The sequence below is a fragment of the Heterodontus francisci genome, chromosome 5 (genome assembly GCF_036365525.1).
Source record: "Heterodontus francisci isolate sHetFra1 chromosome 5, sHetFra1.hap1, whole genome shotgun sequence".
Lineage (NCBI taxonomy): Eukaryota > Metazoa > Chordata > Chondrichthyes > Heterodontiformes > Heterodontidae > Heterodontus > Heterodontus francisci.
In genome coordinates this window covers 48895356-48920098 of record NC_090375.1, presented here as the reverse complement: position 1 = coordinate 48920098, position 24743 = coordinate 48895356, and the positions used below count along the sequence as shown (strand labels likewise).

General features: G+C 44.4%; 1 protein-coding gene across 1 annotated transcript in view; it reads left to right on the top strand.

Annotated features, from left to right (window-relative positions):
- The first annotated feature begins 1752 nt into the window (after window positions 1–1752).
- Window positions 1753–24743, top strand: part of tg (thyroglobulin) — a 532338-nt gene continuing 509347 nt past the window's right edge. The window contains exons 1-5 of the mRNA XM_068032631.1: window positions 1753–1828; window positions 8857–8962; window positions 11481–11578; window positions 16154–16357; window positions 20248–20407. Coding sequence (XP_067888732.1) covers window positions 1762–1828; window positions 8857–8962; window positions 11481–11578; window positions 16154–16357; window positions 20248–20407 — 635 coding nt within the window. The 5' untranslated portion in view covers window positions 1753–1761. The remainder of the gene's footprint in view (window positions 1829–8856; window positions 8963–11480; window positions 11579–16153; window positions 16358–20247; window positions 20408–24743) is intronic.

Below are 24743 nucleotides of genomic sequence, written 5' to 3'. Positions count from 1 at the left end.
AGCATTACAGCTGAGTTAGATTCATTTCTCACCACACATCCACATATTTGCATATTTGATGCAGCAGGCACCGCTAAGGGCAGCACAGTGGCGCAGTGGTTAGCACCGCAGCCTCACAGCTCCAGGGACCCGGGTTCGATTCTGGGTACTGCCTGTGCGGAGTTTGCAAGTTCTCCCTGTGACCGCATGGCTTTTCGCCGGGTGCTCCGATTTCCTCCCACAGCCAAAGGACTTGCAAGGTGATAGGTAAATTGGCTTTTGTAAATTGCCCCTAGTGTAGGTAGGTGGTAGGGAATATGGGATTACTGTCGGGTTAGTATAAATGGGTGGTTGTTGGTCGGCACAGACTCGGCGAGCCGAAGGGCCTGTTTCAGTGCTGTATCTCTAAATAAATAGAAAAATAAATAAAGGTCAGTTGAACTAACAGATCTCATTCAGGACAGTAATAATAGTGCTAAAACTAGCCTGGATGAAGAAGGGGAGAACTCAGAGTTCCTCCAGTCATTGTCTTGGGCTTGGCTGTAATGTCCCCATAATTGAATGAGCTTTCTGCACTCAATATTGAGACTCACAAGCAAATAATGGACACCTGAAAGGAGGTGCTGCTTACAAACTATACCCAGGAAACTATATCCAGGTAAGGGAGTATCAATGTCTTCTGCAGGTGCAGGAAGATACTGACTTACTTCTTTGGAATCTGTGGGTAAGATTAATAAAGAACTGTTATAGCCAATGAAATACTTTTGAAGTGTAGTCACTGTTGTAATATAGGATATACAGCAGCTAATTTGCACACAGCAAGTTTCCACAAGCCACAATGAAATAAATGACCTAGTTTAGGTTTCGATGCTGGCCAGGATATTAGGGAGAGCTCCTCTGTTCTTCAGATAATGGAGTGGGATCTTTTACATCCACCCGAGAGTGCAGATAAGACCTTGGTTTAACATCTCATCAGAACATCACTTCCAACAGTGCAGAACTTCCTCACGACTACAATGAAGTGTCAGCCTAGATTTGAGGCTCAAATCTCTACAATGGACTTGAACCCACAGCCTTCTGACTGCTGAGCCAAGACTGATACCTATATTTACAGAACGTCTTTCACGTCATTAGGATTTCTCATGGTTCCTCGTAGCTAACCGAATACTCTTGAAGTTTCTCCATTTCTGCTATCCTCTCTGAGTGAGATTGTCAATTTATTTCCAATTCAGCTCTGTGCTCATGAGAAACAGGATTCAGTCTACCTACCCCATTTAACATAGGATGCTTATAGCCAGGAGATAGAGGAGACTTTTATCCCGTTAATCTGGGCTGGAATTGAAAATATTCACACTGCACCATACCTAACCATTCGTGACTTGGGAATACTGTGTCTAACTGCAATATATCCACTGGAAGCCCCAAAACTAAATGTCTGTTTCCTGCATAAAATTTATAAAAAGTAAATGGCTGCACTGAATTTGCATCATGTCAAAGGAGTTAAGAATTCAAGGTTCTCTAAATGGAACTTGAAGTGGGGAGGCTTTTTTCGAGATTACTGAGCATTTAGGAGACTCTACACAATCCGCTGAAGTCTTGTTTGGTTTCAGGTCACAGAACCTACGTCAGACAGCTCTTGTGTTTCATTCTGAGAAGCTGGATGCACTCACTTGTTCCAGACTATGTTTGGCTTGACAGGCCCACGCAAACCAAATGGCTTTATATAAAGGGAGAGAGCTAGCTAGATTGGACACCTGCTTCATAGGATGAGCAGGAGAAGCAATGGGACACATAAAAACCATCACAGTTGCCCTCCACTGTATCTGCATTGCAGCAGCTGTAGTTTCTGGTAAGGAAACATCAAATACTTTTTGATGTGGAGGAGAAATGGTGGGAGTTTTTTTTAATCACTGTTAATAGAGCCCCCCTAATCGCTTACTTGTTAAATTAACTTCCAAGGGCAGGATTTTCCATCCTGGAGTGGGAAACAGAGGTCAGGACTGTGTCTGGGTCCCAAACCTAGCCCCGGGAGGTAAATAAATAGCCACACATTGTGATTTTCACGGGGTACCCCCTTAATTGGCCAGCAGACAGGTTCACTGTCCAATTAAGGATGATGGACAGGCTCTCAAAGCTGGAGGACCAATCAGAGGCCTTCCAGCTTGAAAGGAGCAGCAGGCTGCAAGAGAAGGTAAGAAAGGGAGAAGGTGCTTCAAGATGGAGGCACCCTCTGATTTATTTAAACAAAATTAGAAAATGAATCTTGCAGTCAGGCCAGCACTGGGAGTTGGGGAGGGGAAGGGAAGGTTACCCCTCTACAGAGGAGCCTGCAGCTCCTCCTACACCCAGGCAGGCAGGCAGGCAGGCAGAGAGGGCCTCTAGGCCTGGCTGGAACGCTGGCCCCCGCAGTCTGTGGCCAGGATGCTGCCTCCTGGCACCTAAACTGGCCCCTGCTGCCTGCGGGAACCTGGAGGCCCACTGGAAAATCCCAGTCAACCTCCTATAATTGGCCTCATTAGGCTCTTAATGAGTCATGTCGAGCCCTGCCACCCATCCAACCCCCTTCCCCCCACATCCCACCTCTGCAAAAATGGCCCAGAAGTGGGTTGGAGCTGGGAAACCAGCACACCGGAGATATTTTAGCTCCAGCCTGCCTCTGATCCTGAACTGGCGGGGAGAAAAATCTAGTCCCAAGTGTGTTACGAAGCCCTATAGGCCTGGAGAATTCCAGATTTGATCCTGCTCTGTGCAGATTTATCCAGGATGGCCTCAATACCCCCAAGCTAGGAGAAGGAAAATTAATCAGTGATCTGACTCCTGATTGCTGTTCAGTGAGTCCTTTTGGACAATGCTCATGTATATGTCAGCTAGAATAGGATCAGACTCAGCTGTGAAGCCATCCACCTGTGAGAGACGAATAACATTATCTAGATGCATTCTTGAAGAATAGCCACTTGGTGAGGCAATTTATCTTTTGAAAACAAGCAATGTCACTAGTGGTGTGAGTAACACTCTTGAGTGTCCTTTTGACCACTCAGAGCTATGTTTGAATCCACTTCAGGCTAATGGGATGAAAACCTCTTGTCGCCGATTAGACTTTCATGAGAAATGAGCTTGGACACTTTGTACTCGATCTCAATTATGTGCAGTTCTACAGTCCAAAACCTTCCTTAACTCAGCCCCAAATTGGAAATCTTACTCAGAGAGTGCAGGAGTGGCTTTTGCACAAAATGGAAGGGCGACGTTGGTAGGAGGTGCTTTTCTAGAGGGACCAAAAGTCAGGACAAGGGACTCATGAAACTGAAATCTGGTGTTGTTAAGAGCTTGCAATTACTCTGGGGCACTCATAAGCAAGCCAGAAATTTCCAAAGACCCATTAGTCTCCTTTATGCTCTATTGAATAAGACTACATTGGTCAATATCATAAGTGAAAGGTTCTGGTGAAAGATCATCAATCTGAAATGTTAACTCTGTTTCTGTCTCCACAGATGCTGCCTGCCCTGCTGATTACTTCCAGCATTTTCTGTTTTTCTATCAAAAGTGATAACCTATGTTACATTCTATTTTCCTTATATTCCCAACTCCTCTACACCTTTGTCCCTCAAAATACCATTAATCTTCCCACTGTTATCTCAAACTGAATCAAAAATTATGGAAGCAATGGTGTGCTGCTTGATCCAAAGCTTAGAATCCTGCTCTACATTTGCCCCACTCCTAAAATGACTTTTTCCACCTCTGCAAAACTGCTCATCCCCACACTATCTCCTCTTCTGCTGTCAAAGGGCCAGGCCACGCCTCCACCTCCTCAAGACTTAACTTTTCTAATGACTTCTTAGCTGCCTCCCATTTTGAATCTCATCCAAATTGCTGCAGTGCACATCCTCATCCATACTAAATCCCATATCCCTATCACCCCTATCCTCTCCAGTCAATTTCAAAATTCTCACCCCAATTTCAATCTTCTCCAGTCAATTTCAAAATTCTCACCCCAATTTCAATCTTCTCCAGTCAATTTCAAAATTCTCACCCCAATTTCAATCTTCTCCAGTCAATTTCAAAATTCTCATCCCAATTTCGATCCTCTCCAGTCAATTTCAAAATTCTCATCCCAATTTCAATCTTCTCCAGTCAATTTCAAAATTCTCATCCCAATTTCGATCCTCTCCAGTCAATTTCAAAATTCTCATCCCAATTTCAATTCTCTCTAGGGCTCTACCCATTCAACTTTAAGGTATCAGCCCTAGCACTCTTGCCTCTGAGTCATGAAGGTTGTAGGTTTAAGAACCACTACATGACTTGAGCACAAAAATCTAGGCTAACAGCTCACTGGGGTATTGAGGGAGTGCTATACTGTCGGCAGTCTGTTGGATGAGGCTGGGGAGTTATCCCTTCTGTCCTTGCTAATATTTATCCCTTATTCAACATCACAAAAAAAGATTATCTGGTCATTATCACATTGCTGATAGTGGGTGCTTGCTGTGTGTAAATTGGCTGCTTTGTTTCTCGCATTCCAATAGTGACTACACTTCAAAAGTGCTTCATTGGCTGTAAAATGCTTTGGGACATCCTGTGGTTGTGAAAGGTGTTGTACAATTACAAGTCTTTTCTTTTCTTAGCGAACTTCTCATGCCTTAGACAGCATCTATCCTCCACTCCTCTAACACATAATCTCTCTTCAGTCTGCTTGTATACCACTGGAATTCTCGTCACTCCATTCACTCCCGCTTTTGCTCCCTGAAACTTCAGACTGAGTTCCATCTGGGTTGCCACAACGCTTCATGCTTTCAAAACCTTCCTCTTCAATCAGTCCTGTGGTTTGCCATCCAAGCCTTTCAAGCTCCCTCTGATTTTCTCCTGCTAATGTCTGCTGTGTCCCTTTTCTTCTCATCCTAAATGCTCTGAGGCATCCGAAGCAAAGCCAGACAAGCTCTTTATAAATTGATGCTTCTGCTGCTGTTGGCAAGTCCAAAGAATCACATCAGAATAAATAATAGAAACATAGAAAAATAGGAGCAGGAGTAGGCCATTCGGCCCTTCGAGCCTGCACTGCCATTCAATACGATCCTGGCAGATCATCCAAACTCGGTACCCTGTTCCCGCTTTCTCCCCGTATCCCTTGATCCCATTAACACTAATAGCAGCAGAACATTTACACTCTGAAATACTAATAGGGCCATTTAAACCAGTGTTAACAATAAAGTTGCAAAGATTGAATTTGAGGTATATCTGCTAATATATTATTGTGTTAAGAATGGGTATGGTACTGTAGTGATTATGTTACTAGACTAGTAATTCAAAGATTGTGAGTTCTGCTATGGTAGTTTGTAAATTTGAATTCAGTTCTTAAAAAGCTGGTACTATATCCATAAAAATGACCATGAAGCTGTTGGATCTTTGCAAAAATCTAACTGGTTCGCTAACGTCCTTTTGGGAAGGAAACTGGACACCCTAACCTCACTGGCCGAAATGGGACTCCGAGTCCTTCAGAAATGTGGTTGACTCTTAATTGTTCTTTGATGTGGCCTAGTAGGTCACTCAGGTGTAACAAAACTTTCTTCTTTTATTCTTTCACAAGATGTGGGCGTAGCTGTCTAGGCCAGCATTTATTCCCATCCCTAATTGTCCTTGAGAAGGTGGTGGTGAGCTGCCTTCTTGAACTGCTGCAGTCCATGTGAGGTTGGTATACCAACAGTGCTGTTAGGAAGGGACTTCCAGGATTTTGACCCAGCAACAGTGAAGGAATGGCAATATAGTTCCAAGTCAGGATAGTGTGTAACTTGGAGGGAAACTTGCAGGTGGTGGTGTTCCCATGCATCTGCTGCCCTTGTCCTTCCAGGTAGCAGAAATCGTGAGTTTGGAAGGTGCTGTCTTAGGAGCCTTGGTGCGTTTCTGCAGTGCATCTTGTAGATGGTACACACCGCTGCCGCTGTGCGTCGGTGGTGGAGGGAGTGAATGTTTGTGGATGGGGTGCCAATCAAGCGGTGTCCTGGATGGTATCGAGCTTCTTGAGTGTTGTTGGAGCTGCACCCATCCAAGCAAGTGAAGCGTATTCCATCACACTCCTCACTTGTGCCTTGTAGATGGCGGACAGGCTTTGGGGAGTCAGGAGGTGAGGATTCCCAGCCTCTGACCTGCTCTTTCAGCCACAGTATTATATGGCTACTCCAGTTCAGTTTCTGGTCAATGGTAACTCTCAGGATGTTGATAGTGGGGGATTCAGCGATGGTAATGCCATTGAATGTCAAGGGGAGATGGTTAGATTGCCTCTTGTTGGAGATGGTCATTGCCTGGCACTTGTGTGGCATGAATGTTACTTGCCACTTATCAGCCCAAGCCTGGATATTGTCCAGGTCTTGTTGCATTTCTACATGGACTGCTTCAGTACCTGAGGAGTCGCTAATGGTACAGAGCATTGTGCAATCATCAGCGAACATCCCTACTTCTGACTTTATGATAGAGGGAAGGTCGTTAATGAAGCAGCTGCAGATGGTTGGGCCTAGGACATTACCCCAAGGAACCTCTGCAGTGATGTCCTGGAGCTCAGATGATTGACCTCCAACAACCACAACAATCTTCCTTTGCGCTAGGTATGACTCCAACTAGCGGAGAGGTTTCCCCCTGATTCCCATTGACTCCAGTTTTGCTAGGGCTCCTTGATGCCATACTCAGTCAAATGCTGCCTTGATGTCAAGGGCAGTCACTCTCACCTCACCTCTTGAGTTCAGCTCTTTTTTCCATATTTGAACCAAGGCTGTAATGAGGTCAGGAGCTGAGTGGCCCTGGCGGAATCCAAACTGAGCATCACTGAGTAGGTTATTGCTAAGCAAGTGCCGCTTGATAGCACAGTCGACGACACCTTCCATCACTTTACTGATGATTGAGAATAGACTGATGGGGTGGTAATTGGCCGGGTTAGATTTATTCTGCTTTTTGTGTACAGGACATACCTGGGCAATTTTCCACATTGCTGGGTAGATACCAGTGTTGTAGCTGTACTGGAACAATTTGGCTAGGAGTGCGGCAAGTTCTGGAGCACAGGTCTTCAGTACTATTGCTGGAATGTTGTCAGGGCCCATAGCCTTTGTAGTACCCGATGCCTTCACCATTTCTTAATATCATGTGGAGTGAATCAAATTAGGCTGAAGACTGGCATCTGTGATGCTGGGGATTTCAGGAGGAGACTGAGGTGTATCATTTTGGCTGAAGATGGTTGCAAATGCTTCAGCCTTATCTTTCACATTGATGTGCTGGGCTCCCCCAGCATTGAGGATGGGGATATTTGTGTAGCCACCTCTTCCAGTTAGTTGTTTAATTGTCCACCACCTTCCTCTGAAGAGAGATTGGGGAAACTGGGCCTGTATTCTCTAGCGTTTTGAAGAATGAGAGGTGATCTCATTGAAACTGACAAAATTCTTAAAGCGATAGACAGGGTAATGCAGCTAAGATGCTTCCCCTGGTTAGAGAGTCTAGAACCAGGGGACACAATTACAAAGTAAGGGGGAAGCCACTTAAGACTGAGATGAGGAGAAATTTATTTACTCAGAGGGTTGTGAATCTTTGGAATTCTGTACCCCAGAGGGCTGTGGGAGCTCAGTCATTGAGTATGTTTAAAGCAGAGATTGTCAGATTTCTAAATACCAATGACAGAAAGGGATATGGGGATAGTGTGGGAAAAAGGCACTGAGGTGGATGATCAGCCATGATCGTATTGAATGGCAGAACAGGCCCGATGGGCTGAATGGCCTACTCCTGTTCCTATGTTCCTATTCACGACTGGATGTGGCAGGACTACAGAGCTTAGATCGGTTGGTTGTGGGATCGCTTAGCTCTGTCTATTGCATGCTCCTTACGCTGTTTGGCACACAGGTAGTCCTGGGTTGTAGCTTCACCAGGTTGACACCTCATTTTGAGGTGTGCCTTCTGTTTCTCCTGGCATGCCCTGCTGCACTCTTCATTGAGTCAGGGTTGATCACCCAGCCTGATGGTAATGGTTGAGTGGGGGATAGGCCAGGCCATGAGGTTACAGATAGTGGTTGAGTACAATTCTGCTGCAGCTGATGGCCCACAGCGCCTCATAAATGCCCAGTTTTGCATTGCTAGATCTGTTCGAAATCTATTCCATTTAGCACGGTGGTTATCCTCAATGTGAAGACGGGACTTTGTCTCCACAAGGACTGTACGGTGGTCACTTCCACCAATACTGTCAAAGACAGATGCATCTGCAGCAGGCAAATTGGTGCGGATGAGGTCAGGTATGTTTTTCCCTCTTGTTGCTTCCCTCACCACCTGTCGCAGACCCAGTCGAGCAGCTATGTCCTTTAGGACTCGGCCAGCTCGGTCAGTAGCTACTGACTAGTGGGTAGTCCCCCACCCAGAGTATATTCTGCACCCTTGCCACCTTCAGTGCTTCCTCCAAGTGTTCAACATGGAAGAGTGCTGATTTATCAGCGAGGGAGGGCCATAGATGAGTAATCAGCAGGGGGTTTCCTTGCCCATGTTTGACCTGATGCCATGAGTCAATGTTGAGGACCCCCAGCGCAACACCCTCCCTACTGGATACCGCTGTGCTGACACCTATGTTGGGTCTGTCCTGCTGGTGAAACAGGGCATACCCAGGGATGGTGATTGCGGTGTCTGGGTCATTGTCTGTAAGGTATGATTTGGTGAGTATGACTATTTAAGAAAAGGTACTATATCTCAACATTTATTCTGTTTATAATTTTTCTAATTATTGATTCTCAGGATGTGGGTGTCACTGGTAATGCCAGCATTTATTGCCAGGTTTATCTCAATATAAACCACCATATATCTACAATGTCCTCACATTCGATTCCTCTTGATTATTTTGAGTTGATTTTTAAATGTGCTGATTTGTAGAATACCAGCAGGAGTCCCAGCATCTGACCTCCTGTGAGATGAAGAGAGGAGCCTCCCAGAAGACCAGTACCTACATTCCCCAGTGTACCCAAGATGGCAAGTACAGGTAATGTTTATTTCTAACATAAGAAATGGTATAGGAAGAGGTGGGAAAAGGGGGTTTGCATGCTCAGTTTGGTTCTGTTTAGTTCCGACTCTGTCCATTTGCAGAACTCAAGATTAATCAGGTATTAAATGAGGTGGAGAGGGAGGAAGGGAGTTGTATCACTGTTTTTTAAAATAAATCCATCATGATAAAGATGTAAAGGAGGAGATGGGGCTATTAAAGCAAGTTTTAGGTACGATGGTAGTTCGCTTTGGTCTTTGCAGAGCAAAAGGAAGAGACAATAGCAGAGGTACAGGGAAGACTCTAATTAATCTCTGGTGAAGTGGATAAACTTACACGCATGATAGAATAAATAGAACAGAATCATAGAAATAGGATCACAGAAATTAAATGGCCCTGGAAGGAGGTCATTTAAGACAGAGATATGGAGAAACTTTTTCTCTCAGACTCTGTTTCTAGTCTACTTTAGCTAAATCACATCTCTGCTTAGTAAAATAAACTTTTCCCCAATTGAGAACTTTTATTCCCCGTCTCTCTTTGTCCCTTTCCATAACTAGCCTAAGTCTAACTGAATTATGATCACTTCCACCAAAGTGCTCCCCAACTGATACCCCTTCCATCTGCCCAGCTTCATTCCCTATGACTAAGTCCTGAACTACTCCTCTCTTTTTGGGCTTTCTATGTACTGACTAAAAAAAATTCTCCTGAATACATTTTAAGAATTCTGCTCCCTCTGTGTCTTTTACACTAATTCTATCCCAGTTAATATTAGGGTAGTTGAAATCACCCACAATTACTGTCCTATTGTTTTTTCCACTTCTCAGAGATTTGTCGACATAGTTGCTCTTCTATCTCCCTCTGACTGTTTGGAGGTCTATAGTACACTCCCAGCAGTGTGATTGCCTCTTTCTTGTTCTTCAGTTTAATCCATATGGCCTCATTTGATGATCCTTTTACTATATCATCCCCCCTCATAGCTATAATTGATTCTTTAATCAAGCTACTCACCAATTGGCTCCTTCCCTGGTTCAGATGTCACTATTGCTGTTTTGCAGATGTTGTTTTAGTTGTTGGTGATTCAGGTGCATTGCCAGTGAAACTCTGGACTGTCTCTCTCTCTCCTGCTTTAACGCCTCGGTCAATGTACTCAGTCTCCACGCAGTGTTTGTAATTGGCATGCTAAACAGCAGAAGCAGAATGATATAGAATGATATGGGCGATCCTACAATAAATGGATTAGATCAAATCTCTGTAGTCCTGCCACATGGTGTGGACAATGAAATAATTAACAGGAGAAGAGGCTCCATGAACATGCCCATCCTCAATGATGGTGGAGCCCAGTAAGTCAGCGCAAAAACATTTGTAACCATTTTCAGCCAGAACTGCCGAGTGGATGATCCATCTCAGCCTCCTCCTGATGTCCCAACCATCACAGAAGTTAGTCTTTAGCCACTTTGATTCATTCTATACTGAATGCGCTGAGCACAGTGAATAAAGCAAAGGCTTTGGATCCTGACAATGTCCTGGCTTTGGTGCTGAAGGCCAGTGCTCCAGAATTAGCCGTGCCTCTGTCCAAGCTGTTCCAATACAGCTACAGCACTTGCATCTACCCAACAAGTGAAAAAATTGCTCAGGTTTGTCCTGTCCACATAAAGCAGGACAAATCCAGCCAATTGCCACCAGCTTTGTATGATCAGTATCTTAACTCAATCTACTTACTTTGGTTCTGTAACCCTTAACACCCTTGCTGCAAATTTTTATTAATCACTATTTTGGAATTTTCAATTGCTTTAGCCTCAACAGCGTTTTAGGAAAGAGGGTTCAAGATTTTCACTATCCTTTACTTTTGGAAGTGCTTCTTAACTTCACCCCGAACGGCCTAGCTCTAATTTTACGAATGTATATGATGCATATCCACACCCTTGCAGGATTGAAGATTGCACTTTTTGTAAAGTCAAAAACCTATGTTCACAATGATATAGAACTATGAGGAATTTCTATTCCAAAAGTTCCAATCTAAGCCTTCTCTTTCACTGGTTTAAGCCTCAAGATTTCAGCAAAGTAATTTCTAAACCAAGAGGTGATGTGGGCAGTGTCCACTGTGAAGTAAAACAGCATGTCCTCTTGTTCTGAACGACCCCTCCAGAGGAAACTGTTTCTCTCTATTTACCCGATTAAATCCTTTACTCATTTTAAACACCTCAGTTAGATCACTCAGGGAATGCGAGTCTAGTCTAAGCTGTGAAGCTCATCCCAGATCAAAGAGTTAGAAAATCAGGTACATATGTCTGTGGGCTGGATTCAGTGGACTTCACATTTTCCAGGTATTAAATAAACATCTGGAAAAGCAGGTGCTTCTCAAGTCAGGCCTGTCCAGCTCCATACCAGATCCTGTAGACTGTGCTGTAGTCCAGTGACACTCCATGTCGAACCTATCCTTTCACATCTATTGTTCCATGGCTGTTGCAATATGCAAACTTTTAATTGTCATGACTTAATAGCATGCTACTTGATGCAGGAATGTGCAGTGCACGAAGGATGGACAATCCTGTTGGTGTGTCAACAACGAAGGCGATGTGGTGTCAGGTAGCAATCGAACTACATTAGTAACTGCCTGTGAGTATATGGGAGTACCCAGAATAATCACCAGTCAAGAGAATAATAATATTGCTGAAAACAGAGACATTTTGTCAAAGCTTTTTGTCTTGCACTCATCAGGACAATTTGCAAGAATACCAATGTAAGGGAAGCAACAAATTTATACTATATGAGAAGAGAGTGCAAGTGGACTCTGATTGGTAGAGGCAGACAGAATGAACATGTACACACATTGCGCCTGCTTCAGCTAAACAAAATAAGTGACAGCCATTTGCTGGTTCATTCCTCAGGGCAATGCCTTGACCAATCAGAGTCAAGCTGCCTGGTTTAAATTTCAAACAAAGCTTGGCAGTTAACTGTCAGTCACCATAAACTGGTGCATTCTCCATGGCAATGCTTCTACCAATCAGAGTCCACTTGCCAACCAATCAGCACTCTCTTCTGATATAGTATTACATTGGTATTCTTGCGATTTGTCCTGATGACTGCAAGACGAAAAGCTTAGACAAAATGTCTCTGTTTTCAGAATAATAATAATTAGCCTTCCCTTCCTCTTCATCTGTAACTTTCTAACCTGTTTTTATTTCTAACTATCTAATTTTTTAACTGTGTTCCACATTGCTCTGGTATTTGAACCTTTCACCAGTGAACAATGTGACATGGATCAACTTTGTTGATTCTCTTCATCTTCTTGAACAGATGCTTCAAAACTGAGTGGAGGAGTCACTTGGAAATACTTGTACAATTCCGGTACAATTCCTGGAATCATCGAATCATAGACAGTTTACGGCACAGAAAAAGGCCACTTGGCAAATCATGTCTGCGCCGGCTGAAAAAAAAGAGCCACACAGCCTAATCCCACTTTCCAGCATTTGGTCTATAGCCCAGCACATTACGGCAGTTCAAGTGCACATCCAGACACTTTTTAAATGAGATGAGGCTTTCTACCTCTGCCACCCTTTCAGGCAGTGAGTTCCAGACCCCACCACCCTCCGGGTGAAAAATATATTTCCTCATCTCCCCTCTAATCCTTCTACCAATTGCTCTAACATCCTAACTTGAAACTATATCACTGTCGCTGGGTCAAAATTCTGGAACTCCCTTCCTCACACACTGTGGGTGTACCTATCCCACATGAACTGCAGTGGTTGAAGAAGGCAGCTCACCTTCTCAAGGGCAATTAGGGATGGGCAATAAATGCTGGCCTAGCCAGTGATGCCCACATACCACGATACTGACCCCTCTGCTAAGGTAAATAGGCCCTTCCCTTGCACTTTATCAAAGTCGATCACAACTTTGTACATCTCAATTAAATCTCCTCTCAGCCTCCTTTGTTCCAGCCTATCCAATCTTTCCTCATAGCTGCAATTTTCCAGTCCTGGCAACATCCTCATAAATCTCCTCTGTACCTTGTCTAGTGGAATTACATCCTTTCTGTAATGAGGTGGCTAGAACTGCACATTAAAGGTCTGCTACCCGACCCGAACCCGATGGGCCCCGAAGGCATGTGTTGGGTTTGGGTCGGGTCGGGTTGCACTTCCGGGTCTGGCACTCGGGCTCAGGTTGGGTCGGGTTGGACGCGCTCCATCACAGAAATGTGGCTCCACTGTTAATGTAATTTTTTAACTTGAAAAGTGGTTTTGTTACAGTTGTTTTAAGCTTATGCAGATCAGCAACAAAGTGAAAAACGGAAGGTAAGTTAACTGATGGTTGGGTCAGGTTGGGTCGGGTCGGGTCGGGCGCGGGAAAAAATGGAAGGACTCGGGCCAGGTCGGGCTTGGGTCGGATGTGCCTCTGTTGGGCTCGGGTCGGGTTTTTTTTTGCAGACCCAAGCAGGCCTTTACTGCACACAGTTCTAATATTTTATATAGTTCTAGTATAACTTCCTTACTCTTATATTCTATGCCTCGGCTAATAAAGGAAAGGATTTCGTATGCCTTCTTAACCACCTTGTCGACTTGTCCTGCCAACTTCAGGGATCTGTGGACATTCACTCCAAGGTCTCGCACTTCCTCTACACCTCTCAGTATTCTCCCATTTATTGTGTATTCCTTTACCTTGTTTGACATCCTGAAATTCATCACCTCACACTTCTCTGGGTTAAATTTCATTTGTCACTTTTCTGCCCACCTGACTAGTGCATTGATATCTTCCTGCAGTTTATAGCTATCCTGCTCGCTATCAACCACACAGCCAATTTTTGTGTCATCTGCAAACCTTTTGATTATTCCCCCTACATTTATGTCCAAATTGTTAATATATACCACAAAAAGCAGAACATCTAGTACTGAGCCCTGTGGAACCCCACTGGAAACAGCCTTCAAATTACAAAAACACTCGTCAACAATTACCCTTCATTTCCTTCCACTGAGCCAATTTTGTATCCAGCTTGCTACCTTCTCCTGGATCCCATGGGCTTTTATTTTTTTAACCAGTCTGCCAAGTGGGACCTTGTCAAATGCCTTCTAATATCCATGTAGACCACATCAACTGCACTACCCTTTTCAATCCTCCTTGTAACTTCCTCAAAAAAATCAATCAGGTTAATTAGCCATGACCTTCCCTTAATAAATCCATGCTGACTATCCTTGATTCATCCGTGCCCTTCTAAGTGACAGTTTATCCTGTCTCTCAGAATTGATTCCAATAATTTGCCGACTGCCAAGGGTAGACTGACAGGCCTGTAATTATTTGGTCTACTCCCCTCTTTTAAACAAAGGTACAATGTTGCAGTCCTCCAATTCTCTGGCACTACACCTGTATCCAGTGAGGATTGGAAAATAATGGTTAGTCCTTCTGCTATTTCCTCTCTGGCTTCTTTTAACAGCCTGGGGTACATTTCATCCAGCCCCTTCCACTTTCAAGGATGCTAACTTCCTTAATACTTCATGTCTCCCTTTTTTTATACTTCCACCTCCACACATGGGTTAGTTTTTTTGGTCTTTTATGAGCCATACACTTGCTTTGAGTTATTCTCTTACTCTTAATGTATTGATAAAACATCTTTGGGTTCTCCTTGATTTTGCTTGCCAATATTCTTTCATGCCCTCTCTTTGTTTTCCAATTTCCTTTTTGATTTCACCCCTCCACTTTCTATACTCCTCTTGGTTTTCTGTAGTATTGACACACTCCTGCAAACCCCTTGGAATCAGGTTGAACCAAGCTCTTCATATCCTTGGTGTCATATTTGACCCCAGAATGAGCATCCAACTACATATCCAAACTCCAATTTCCACCTCCAAAACATCAACCCACTTCACCCCGCCTCATCTCAACTGCTACTGAAACTGTCATCCATGCCTTTGTTACTACTAGACTTGACTATTCCAACAGTCTCGCACATTCTACCCTGCATAAACTTGAGGTCATCCAAAACTCTGCTGCCCATGTCCTAACTCCTAACTCACACCAAGTCCCGTTCACCCACCACCCCTGCGCTCTCTGACCTAAACTGGCTCCTTCTTAAGCAACACCTCAATTTAAAATTCTCATTCCTGTTTTCAAATCTCTCCATGATCTCGCCCCTCCCTATCTCTGTCATCTCCTCCAGCCCTACAAGATATCAGCTCTCCTCTAATTCTAGCCTTGAGTATCCCCGTTTTTAATCACTCCACCATTAATTGTTGATTGTGCCTTCAACTGCCAAGGCCCTAAGCTATGAAATTCCTTCCCTAAATCTCTCCGTCTCTATCTTTCTTTCCTCCTTCAAGATGCTCGTTAAAACCTTCCTCTTTGACTATGCTTTTGGTTATCTGCCCAAATATCTCTTTAGATGGTTTGCTGTAAAATTTTGTTTTATAACACTGCTGTAAAGTGCCTTGGGATGTTTTATTATGTTGAATTTGCTAGATAAATACTTGTTGTTGTTGGAAGTATTGACACATTCCTGCGTACCCACTACAAATACTGGCACACTCTCAGGGAACCATTGCAAGTATTTACACACTCCTGAAGACCCCCTCCAGACATTGATACACTCCCAGAGATCCCTGCAAATATTAATACACTCTCTGAGATCTCCTGCAACATAGTGACATACTTCCGCAGACCCCCTATCTTCACTTCTCAAAGGCAGGGTGCGCTCCCCACAGGAAAGCATGGCTACTGTTGTTGAAAACATTTTATATCAGTAAATACCAACAGAGATAACGTCAACCAATAGAGAACAATGCAGAAATCTGATGATGGTGGACAGAAATCTAATGATCAGAGGGCCCTTCCCATTGAAAAGCTTTAGCAGACCCACCCCCCACCCCCCAGATTCCAGGCACTCATGTCTGAAAATGACTGGGAAAGTTTAGATGTTATAATGGCTCAGAATATTTCACTTCACATAATATTTGGAGCATCCTTCATTAAAGTGATCAGACACTTTGAAGGGCCCAATTTTAACTCCGTGATAGTGAATGGGTTTTGAGGACGATAAAATTGGGCCCGAATGGCAAAGGTAAATGTTAAAAATCCACTTGGTTAGATTCCAGCCTGTAACTCAGTTGTGATGACTGTAGTTCTTACCGTTCACCGTTTCTCCTTTCTCTCAATGTCACAGTTTTACTTCAGTTACTACATTGTCCATTCTTGGTTTCTCTGCAGGCTTGTCCTTCTGCCAGCTCCATCGCCAGCAAGTTCTGGTGAGCGGATATATAAATAATAGCAGTACCTCCTATATCCCACAATGCACACAAACCGGGGAGTATGAGGCTGTGCAGTGTGAGATTGACCCTGGACAGTGCTGGTGTGTTGACAGTGATGGGATGGAGATTTATGGAACACGTCAAGACAAGCATCCGTTGCACTGTGAGTCTTCATATTTTCCATCAAATAACAGAGGAAAAGCTTTTCCCTTATTTATGAAGAAAAAGGAGCTCAAAATAAAAATGTAATTTTTCCCTCCAAATTGTTTCCCATTCTCTCTTGAAAATGCTGACTCCTGCAGGGATATGGTTACAGAGAAACGAGCAGCCCTCTGGTACTTCTGCAGTGGGCTAATCTTTAGGGATGAGATGCACAGGTGCCTTGCAGCTGGGGTCTCTTGAGTGAAATCAGAGGGCGAGCATGGAGGAGTTTTCCATTGCCTAACCCATAGGTGTTTAAGTTATTGATAGCGTACCAACTGCTGCCCTGGTGGGCTTAGCTAGAACTGCATGGACTGGAAATCAAACCTGCGACTATGGAGATTAGTGCCGTAACAGGGTTTGTGTAGGCCCAGTAAAGCCAAGGTGGGGTTTGGGTGGGGATGGAGGAGCCCTTGAATCAAGTGTGCATCTCTTCATTAAACAGGTGGAAGCACTGCCTACTGCCAACATTAAAGGTTAATTGACGCATTAATTTAATCTTTTGTTTACATAGTGTACTGTCAATAGTTTAGAATACAGATGGTTTTAAAGTTTGCTCACCTTTTTTGTTATTCGTTCTTGGGATGTGGGCTAGGTCAGCATTTATTGCAGATCCTTACTTGCCCTTGAGAAGGTGGTGGTGAGCTGCCTTCTTGAACTGCTGCAGTTCATGTGAGGTAGGTACTCCCACAGTGCTGTTAGGAAGGGAGTTCCAGGATTTTGACCTAGCGACAGTGAAGGAATGGTGATATAGTTCCAAGTCAGGATGGTGTGTGACTTGGAGGGGAACTTGCAGTGGTGGTGTTCCCATGAATTTGCTGCCCTTGTCCTTCTAGTTGGTAGAGGTCGTGGGTTTGGAAGGTGCTGTCTAAGGAGCCTTGGTGCGCTGCTGCAGTGCATCTTGTAGATGGTACACACTGCTGCCACTGTGCGTCAGTGGTGGAGGGGGTGAATGTTTGTGGATGGGCACTTGCGTGCCAAACTACGTAGGCAGCATGCAACAGACAGAGCTAAGCGATCCCTGAACCAATGGATCAGATCTAAACTCTGCAGTCCTGCCACATCCAGCCATAAATGGTGGTGGACAATTAAGCAGCTAACTGGAGGAGGTGGCTACACAAATATCCCCATCCTCAATGATGGGGGAGCCCAGCACATCGGTGGAAAAGATAAGGCTGAATCATTTGCAACCATCTTCAGCCACAAGTGCTGAGTTGATGATCCATCTCTGCCTCCTCCTGAAGCCCCCTGCATCACAAATGCCTGACTTCAGCCAATTTGATTCACTCCGCGTGATATCAAGAAATGACTGAAGGCACTGGACATTGCAAATGCTATGGGCCCAGAGAACATTCCGGCAATAGTACTGAAGACCTGTGCTCCAAAACTTGCCGCACCCCTAGCCAAGCTGTTCCAGTACAGCTACAATACTGGCATCTACCCGGCAATTTGGAAAATTGCCTAGGTATGTCCTGTACACAAAAAGCAGGACAAGTCCAACCCGGCCAAATACCACCCCATCAGTCTACTCTTGATCATCAGTAAAGTGATGGAAGGTGTCATCAACAGTGCCATCAAGCGCACTTGCTTAGCAATAACTTGCTCAATTTGGGTTCTGCCAGGGCCACTCAGCTCCTGACCTCATTACAGCCTTTGTTCAAACGTGGACAAAAGAGCTGAACTCAAGAGGTGAGGTGAGAGTGACTGCCCTTGACATCAAGGCAGCATTTGACCGAGTATGGCGTCAAGGAGCCCTAGCAAAACTGAGGTCAATGGGAATCAGGGGGAAAACTCTCTGCTGCTTGGAGTCATACCTAGCGCAAAGGAAGATGGTTGTGGTTGTTAGAAGTCAAAAATCTGCGCTCCAGGCTATCACTGCAGGAGTTCCCCAGGGTAGTGTTCTAGGCCCAACCATCTTCAGCTACTTCATCAATGACCTTCTTTCAATCATAAGGTCAGAAGTAGGGATGTTCGCTAATGATTGCGCAAAATGTTCAGCCCCATTCGCAATTCCTCAGATACTGAAGCAGTCAGTGTAGAAATGCAGCAAGACCTGGACAATATCCAGGCTTGGGCAGATAAGTGGCAAGTAACATTTGCGCCACACAAGTGCCAGGCAGTGACAATCTCCAACAAGAGAATCTAACCATCTCCCCTTGACATTCAATGGCATTACCATCGCTGAATCCCCCACTATCAACATCTTAGGGGTTACCATTGACCAGAAACTGAACTGGAGTAGCCATATATGCTGTGGCTACAAGAGCAGGTCAGAGGCTAGGAATCCTGCAGCGAGTAACTCACCTCCAGACTCCTCAAAGCCTGTCAGGAGTGTGATGGAATACTCTCCACTTGCCTGGATGGGTGCAGCTCGAACAACACTCAAGAAGCTTGACACCATCCAGGACAAAGCATCCTGCTTGATTGGCACCCCATCCACAAACATTCACTCCCTCCACCACCGACGCACAGTGGCAGCAGTGTATACCATCTACAAGATGTACCTGAGCAGGAGATTGTAATGTGTGACTGCTAGGGTTACCACCTCTCCAGGAGTAGGCTATTTAGCCCCTCATGCCCTGTTCCTTCATTCAATGAGATCCCCACTGAGATGACACAGGACTCCATATACTTGCCTTTGTCCCATATCCCTAAATACCTTTAGTTAACAAAAATCCAACAGTCTCAGATTTAAAAGTTACAATTGATCTAGCATCAATTGTTAGAGTATCCTAGCGTCTCCAGGAATTAAAGATTAATCTTCTGGACACTGCAGTGAGCAACACAGGTGAATAATCATAGGGGACATTTTAAAAAGAAAGAGCTGTGTGTTTTATCATTTTCTTTGAACACATTTGTTTATTAATTATAAAAATATTGGAGTTGGGGCAAAAGGTTGTTTGCCAGCTCAATGCCTGACCTGCCTCAACAGTCCACCTCTCCCGGTGGGGCTGCCAAGGATACAGAGTTACCAGCTCTATGATTGGGCTAACAGCATCAGAAGCCTGCCCACTGTGCCTAATTGGACGTCAGGCTCTGAAGCGGCCAATTAGGAAGCCACAGCCGGGAAAAAAGCTCCCCAGATCTGGCTCCCGGCAAGTGCAGGTTCGGGACCCCTATATGGTCGTGATGTTGGGAACCCAAAGCCTGTGGAAAAATCCTGCCCAAAATGACATCAATATTAATACAATTGAGTTTTTTTTTATTTGTTCAAGGGACGTGGGCATTGCTGGCTAGGCCAGCATTTATTGCGCTTGAGAAACTGAATGGCTTTCTAGGCCATTTCAGAGGGCAGTTAAGAGTCAACCACATTGCTGTGGGTCTGGAATAACATATAGGCCAGACCAGGTAAGTAGGGCAGATTTCCTTCCCTAAAGGGCATTAGTGAACCAGATGGGTTTTTACAACAATTGACAGTAGTTTCATGGTCACCATTAGACTAGCTTTTTAATTCCCATTTTTAAAAAATTAATTGAATTCAACTTTTACCATCTGCTGTGTTGGGATTCAAACCCATGTCCCCAAGGCTTTGACCTGGGCCTCTGGATTACTAGTCTAGTGACATTACCACTATGCTCCCACCTCCCCAGTAGAATGAGCTTTGATGTAAATCTAACCCACGATGTACTCACCCTTCTCATTGAACTAATATGATTAAAATGGTGTGGAATCTTTGCAAGTCCGTTCCCAGCGGTCTTGCTAACTGTGTTCAGGGGTCAGAAAATCAGCACAATGGTATTAAAGCCCTATTTACTGGCCACTAGCAAGGCTCTGAATTGGGAGGGAAGCCTCCCAGAGTTACTTAGATGAAGCTTTTATTTTCTTAATCATATTACTTTGTCCCTAATAAAGGTCCCACAAGCTGTGAGGTTCGAGACCGGCGAGTTCTCCATGGTGCTGGGGTGAGGTCACCACCGCAGTGTTCCAAAGATGGAAATTTTTTATCTGTCCAGTGCAGGTTTGTCAACACAACAGATATGATGGTCTTCGACTTGGTCAATAACTTCAACAGGTAAGAGAGAGGAAACGGAGATTAAGTAATATGAGGACAGAAGGATTTTTTGTTTGGAAGTAAAAATGGGAATCGGTGAAAGTGCACAGCAGGTCTGTCAGCATCTGAATAAAACATGTTCACCTTTGGAAGGTAGACGTTGGTCAGGAACTTCCTCAGAACTGCTTCCACCTGTCAGAGCAGCTTCACTAGAGTGTGGCGGGAACTGAGTTTGAGCGCACAAACCACAGGTTTTTGCCACACTTCCAGCAAAGTCATGGTGGTGAACCAGGGACAGCTCTGAGGGAATTCCCCATCCCTGTGTGGGTTTTGGCTATAAGTTTACTGGTGAAACATCAGCCCAGCTTTTCACTTCTTAAAGGATGCCAAGGCCCTGCAGAGAGTGCAGAGGAGATTTACTTCCCGGGTGAGGGACTTCATTTATGTGGAGAGACTAGAGAAGCTGCGATCGTTCTCCCTAGGGAAGAGAAAGTTAAGAGATTTATTAGAGCTGCTCAAAGTGATGAGGAGATTTTATACAGTAAATAGGGAGAAACTATGTCCACTAGCAGGAGGTTCATTAACCAGAGGACCCACAGGTTTAAGGTAATTGGCAAAAGAACCAGAGGGGAGATGAGGAGAACATTCTTTAGGCAGCAAGTTGTTATGATCTGGAATGTGCTTCCTGGAAAGCTGGAAGCAGATTCAATAATAACTTTCAAAAGGAAATTGTCTACATATTTGAAAATAAATATTTACAGGGTTATGAGGAAAGAGAAAAAAGGGTGGAACTAATTGGATAGCTCTTTCAAAGAGCTGGCACAGGAACAATGGGCCAAATGTCTCCTCCTGTGTTCTGTGATTCTATTCCATGTTTCTATGATTCTTCTATTAATGCTTGCTTTTTACATCTGTTACTGTAAGACTGTGTCAATTCAGGTTTTTAAAATGCTGAGGGCAATGGATGATATTCCCAGGATATGGGTTTTAAACTATGAACACAGACTGAAGGATGTGGGTTCAGAATGATCAGATCTTATGCAAGTTTAGAAGTTCCCACCGAGAAGGGTGATGAACGCCTCTGATTGCTGTTGACATTATGGTCAAAGAGATAGATTTAAGTAGCATCTTAAAGGAGGTAAGAAAGTTAGAGAGGCAGAGAAGTTTAGGAAGGGAATTCAAGAGCTTAGGGAGTAGACAGCTGAAGGCACGGCTGTCAATGGTGGAGCAAAGTAAATCGCAAGAGGCCAGAATTGGAGGAATGCAGTAGAGATCTTGGAAGGTTTAGGACTGGAGTCGATTATAGAGATAGGGAGGGGCGAGGCCAAGGAGAGATTTGAAAACAAGGATAAGAATTTTGAAATTGAAATGCTGGATCAGGAGCTAGTGTAGGTCAGTGGTGGTGTGTGAATGAGACTTGGTGCAAGTTAAAATATGGGAAAGGTGAGCTCTAGTTTACAGAGGGTGCTCGGTGAGAAGCTGGCCAAGAGTGCATTGGAATCAATGTTTATTCATTGTCCAAAGTGACGCTGGTAAATTGGTAAATTGAGTAACAATATAAAAAAAATAATAATTTTGTTAGTTTCGCAAAGTTAATACCTTCATCACTGAGAAACACATATCGAAAGCACCACAAAACAGAACTAAAATTACATCTGCAGTTATTCATCCCTGCACCATGGGGAGATGCACAATTATTTTTGGAGGACCAAGCACAGGACAAAACCAGTCATAAGGACATGGTGTAATTTGGAAGAGAACTGCTGATCCATTTTAGACCAATCGACTGCACAGAGGATGTCTAATGGCACACTTGTGGGATCCACTGTGCTATAAGCCTGTCTGAATTTCATGCCTCTTTCGTATTGCTATAAAACTCTACCAGCAGATCCCATAAAGAAGAAAGTGGGTATGGATAAATACTTTAAAGATAAAGCACTTTCTACCAATAAAATTGCAATAAAAAAATTGAAACTGAGCCTGATTTTTTTCTCTCCCCCCCACCCCACCCCCATCCCATCTTAATCCATGCAGAGTTAGGGTGCCATTAGCATGGTGTGCCCTATTCCAGCTTGCTAAGTGGTCATTACATGAGCCTGGTTGGCATGGGGGGGTTGTTTGACCATGGGGTGGGGGGTGGTGATATTGCAATTGAGTCAAGCCCTATGACTCTATGACTCTCCTGTTCAAACATCCAATTTTAGCAATTTCCAGCATAGGCCACTGGATGGCAGTCAAGGCACTCCTTAAAACTTACCTCAGACCAAGCTTTTAGTCATCAGCCTTAATATCTCATTATCTGACCCAGTGTCAAATTTTGTTTGATAATGCTCCTGTGAAGTGCCTGCGAATGTTTTACTATGTTAAAGGCTATTTAAATACAAGTTGCTATTGTGGTTTTTTTGCCTTCCCTAGCCAGTAATTGTGAGCACTGCCCCAGCTGAGATCAGCTAACTCAATATACACTATGGAATGGGCCTGGGTCTTTTGAATTAAGAACTGCACTAGGCAGTGAATTTACCTGTAAAATCATGGGGCAGCTTGGAGACATAACTTCTAAAACAAACCGTTGAACCACGTGATGGAGTAAGGAGTCTCCCCAATCCTTCGATAAGGAACTTGACAAGACAAAAGGACATTTCAAGTATTAAGTATTGAGTTCCTCATTCGCTGGAATGATGAGGAGTTGTGGGTCATCATGGGGCCCTAGGGGCTTCCTTGATTGCCTTAGGGACTCAGAGAGGATTGAATTGGATGCAGGGTTATTTCTCCCTCACAAAACATTATGCGGTCAGGGGGTGGGTAAACAATGTATGAGGTTACACCATTGTCTTTATGGTATGGGCTTGATGAGCCTGGGCTCTTTTCTCACCCTTATTTTCATTTTATTGTAGGTATCAGCTTTAGCTCAGTGGTAACACTCTCACCTAATCACATAATCTAACCTGGCACAACAGTGCAGTACTGATGGAGAGGTGTGAAATGTTAAACCGAGGCCCTGTTTGTCCTCTCTATTTGGACTAGTTGAAGAAGAACGAGAGAGGCCTTCTCATGCCCTGGGCAGCAGTTATCCCTCAACCAATACTTAAAATAGATGATCTAATCATTATTGCTTTGTGGTTTATGGGATCTTGCTATGCACAAATTGGCTGTTGCAGTTCCTACATTGCAACAGTAACTGCACTTTAAAAGTATTCCATTGGCTATAAAGTGCTTTGGGATGCTCTAAGATTTTAAAAGGCATTACATAAATGTACATTCTTTCTTTTTGCTATCTTGGGCATCCTCTCACAGCTGGGAGCTGCTCTGTTGATGTGGGTTATGAGTATGGCTGGGAACAGAAACCATGCATGTGTAGATTCCGGGTGAGGATGGGATCAATCTTTGACAAGATGTCTGGTGTAATATTCTGATAACTGTTAGGTTTAGTACAGAATATATGGAAGTCTGATGGTTGAAATAACTGGAGTTTATCGAACATTCCTTGCAGCTAAGGTTTCCTCTATAACTCTCTACGAGGGTCTGTACAGTTTACATTACATCACTTTTTGTGATGATGCACACAGTGGGCTGGATTTTACCAGCCCCTCGGCGTCGTGGATCGTGGCGGGGAGGCCCGTAAAATGCTTGTGGGAGCGACCCGCCACGACCCACGATGCCAAGAAGGCCCCATATTAGCGGCGGCGGTGAGGCCTCGGTGCAGCCTATGGAAATGAGGTTACTTAAAATGCAAATAAACATACCTGCTGCTGGCGCCAACCCACACCGATTTTACAGCCGCCGGCTGCAACCCGCGCACCTTCAAAACTCCATACGGAGCTCCGAGGTGATACACTGGTGGGGAGGGGGGAGGACTAAAATTATCAGGGCGGTGGGCGGGGGGGGGGGGGGCAGGGGTGGTGTGTGGAGCAGGAAAAACAATCCTTATTGGCTTTGGGGATGGTGGGAAGGGTTTTAGGGTCAAAGGGAATAATGTTCGGGGAGGAAAGGTCGTGGATGAGAATCTACTTTTTTGGGGGGATAGGGCATAAACTAGAAATTTACGCATGGGGGGGGGGAGCACTGGGAGAGGGGATTTGAAGTTTTAATAAAATTTTATTTTCATTGAATTGAAACTGTGTCACTTTAAAAATTCAAATGCCACTGAAGGGCTTCAAGACCTTTAAAAATGACACCAGCACCTGCGTGGTAGCATCGGACGCCATTGCTGGGGAGGTGGCGGCCGCCCCCTCTACGCCATCGGGGACGGCCCCTCCATTTAAATGAGCCCCTACGTGTAATATTGTGGGGACTCTGCGGCAGTACTCCTGGGTCGGAAGGCCGCCGAATTCACAGCGCTAGTAAAATTCAGGCCAGT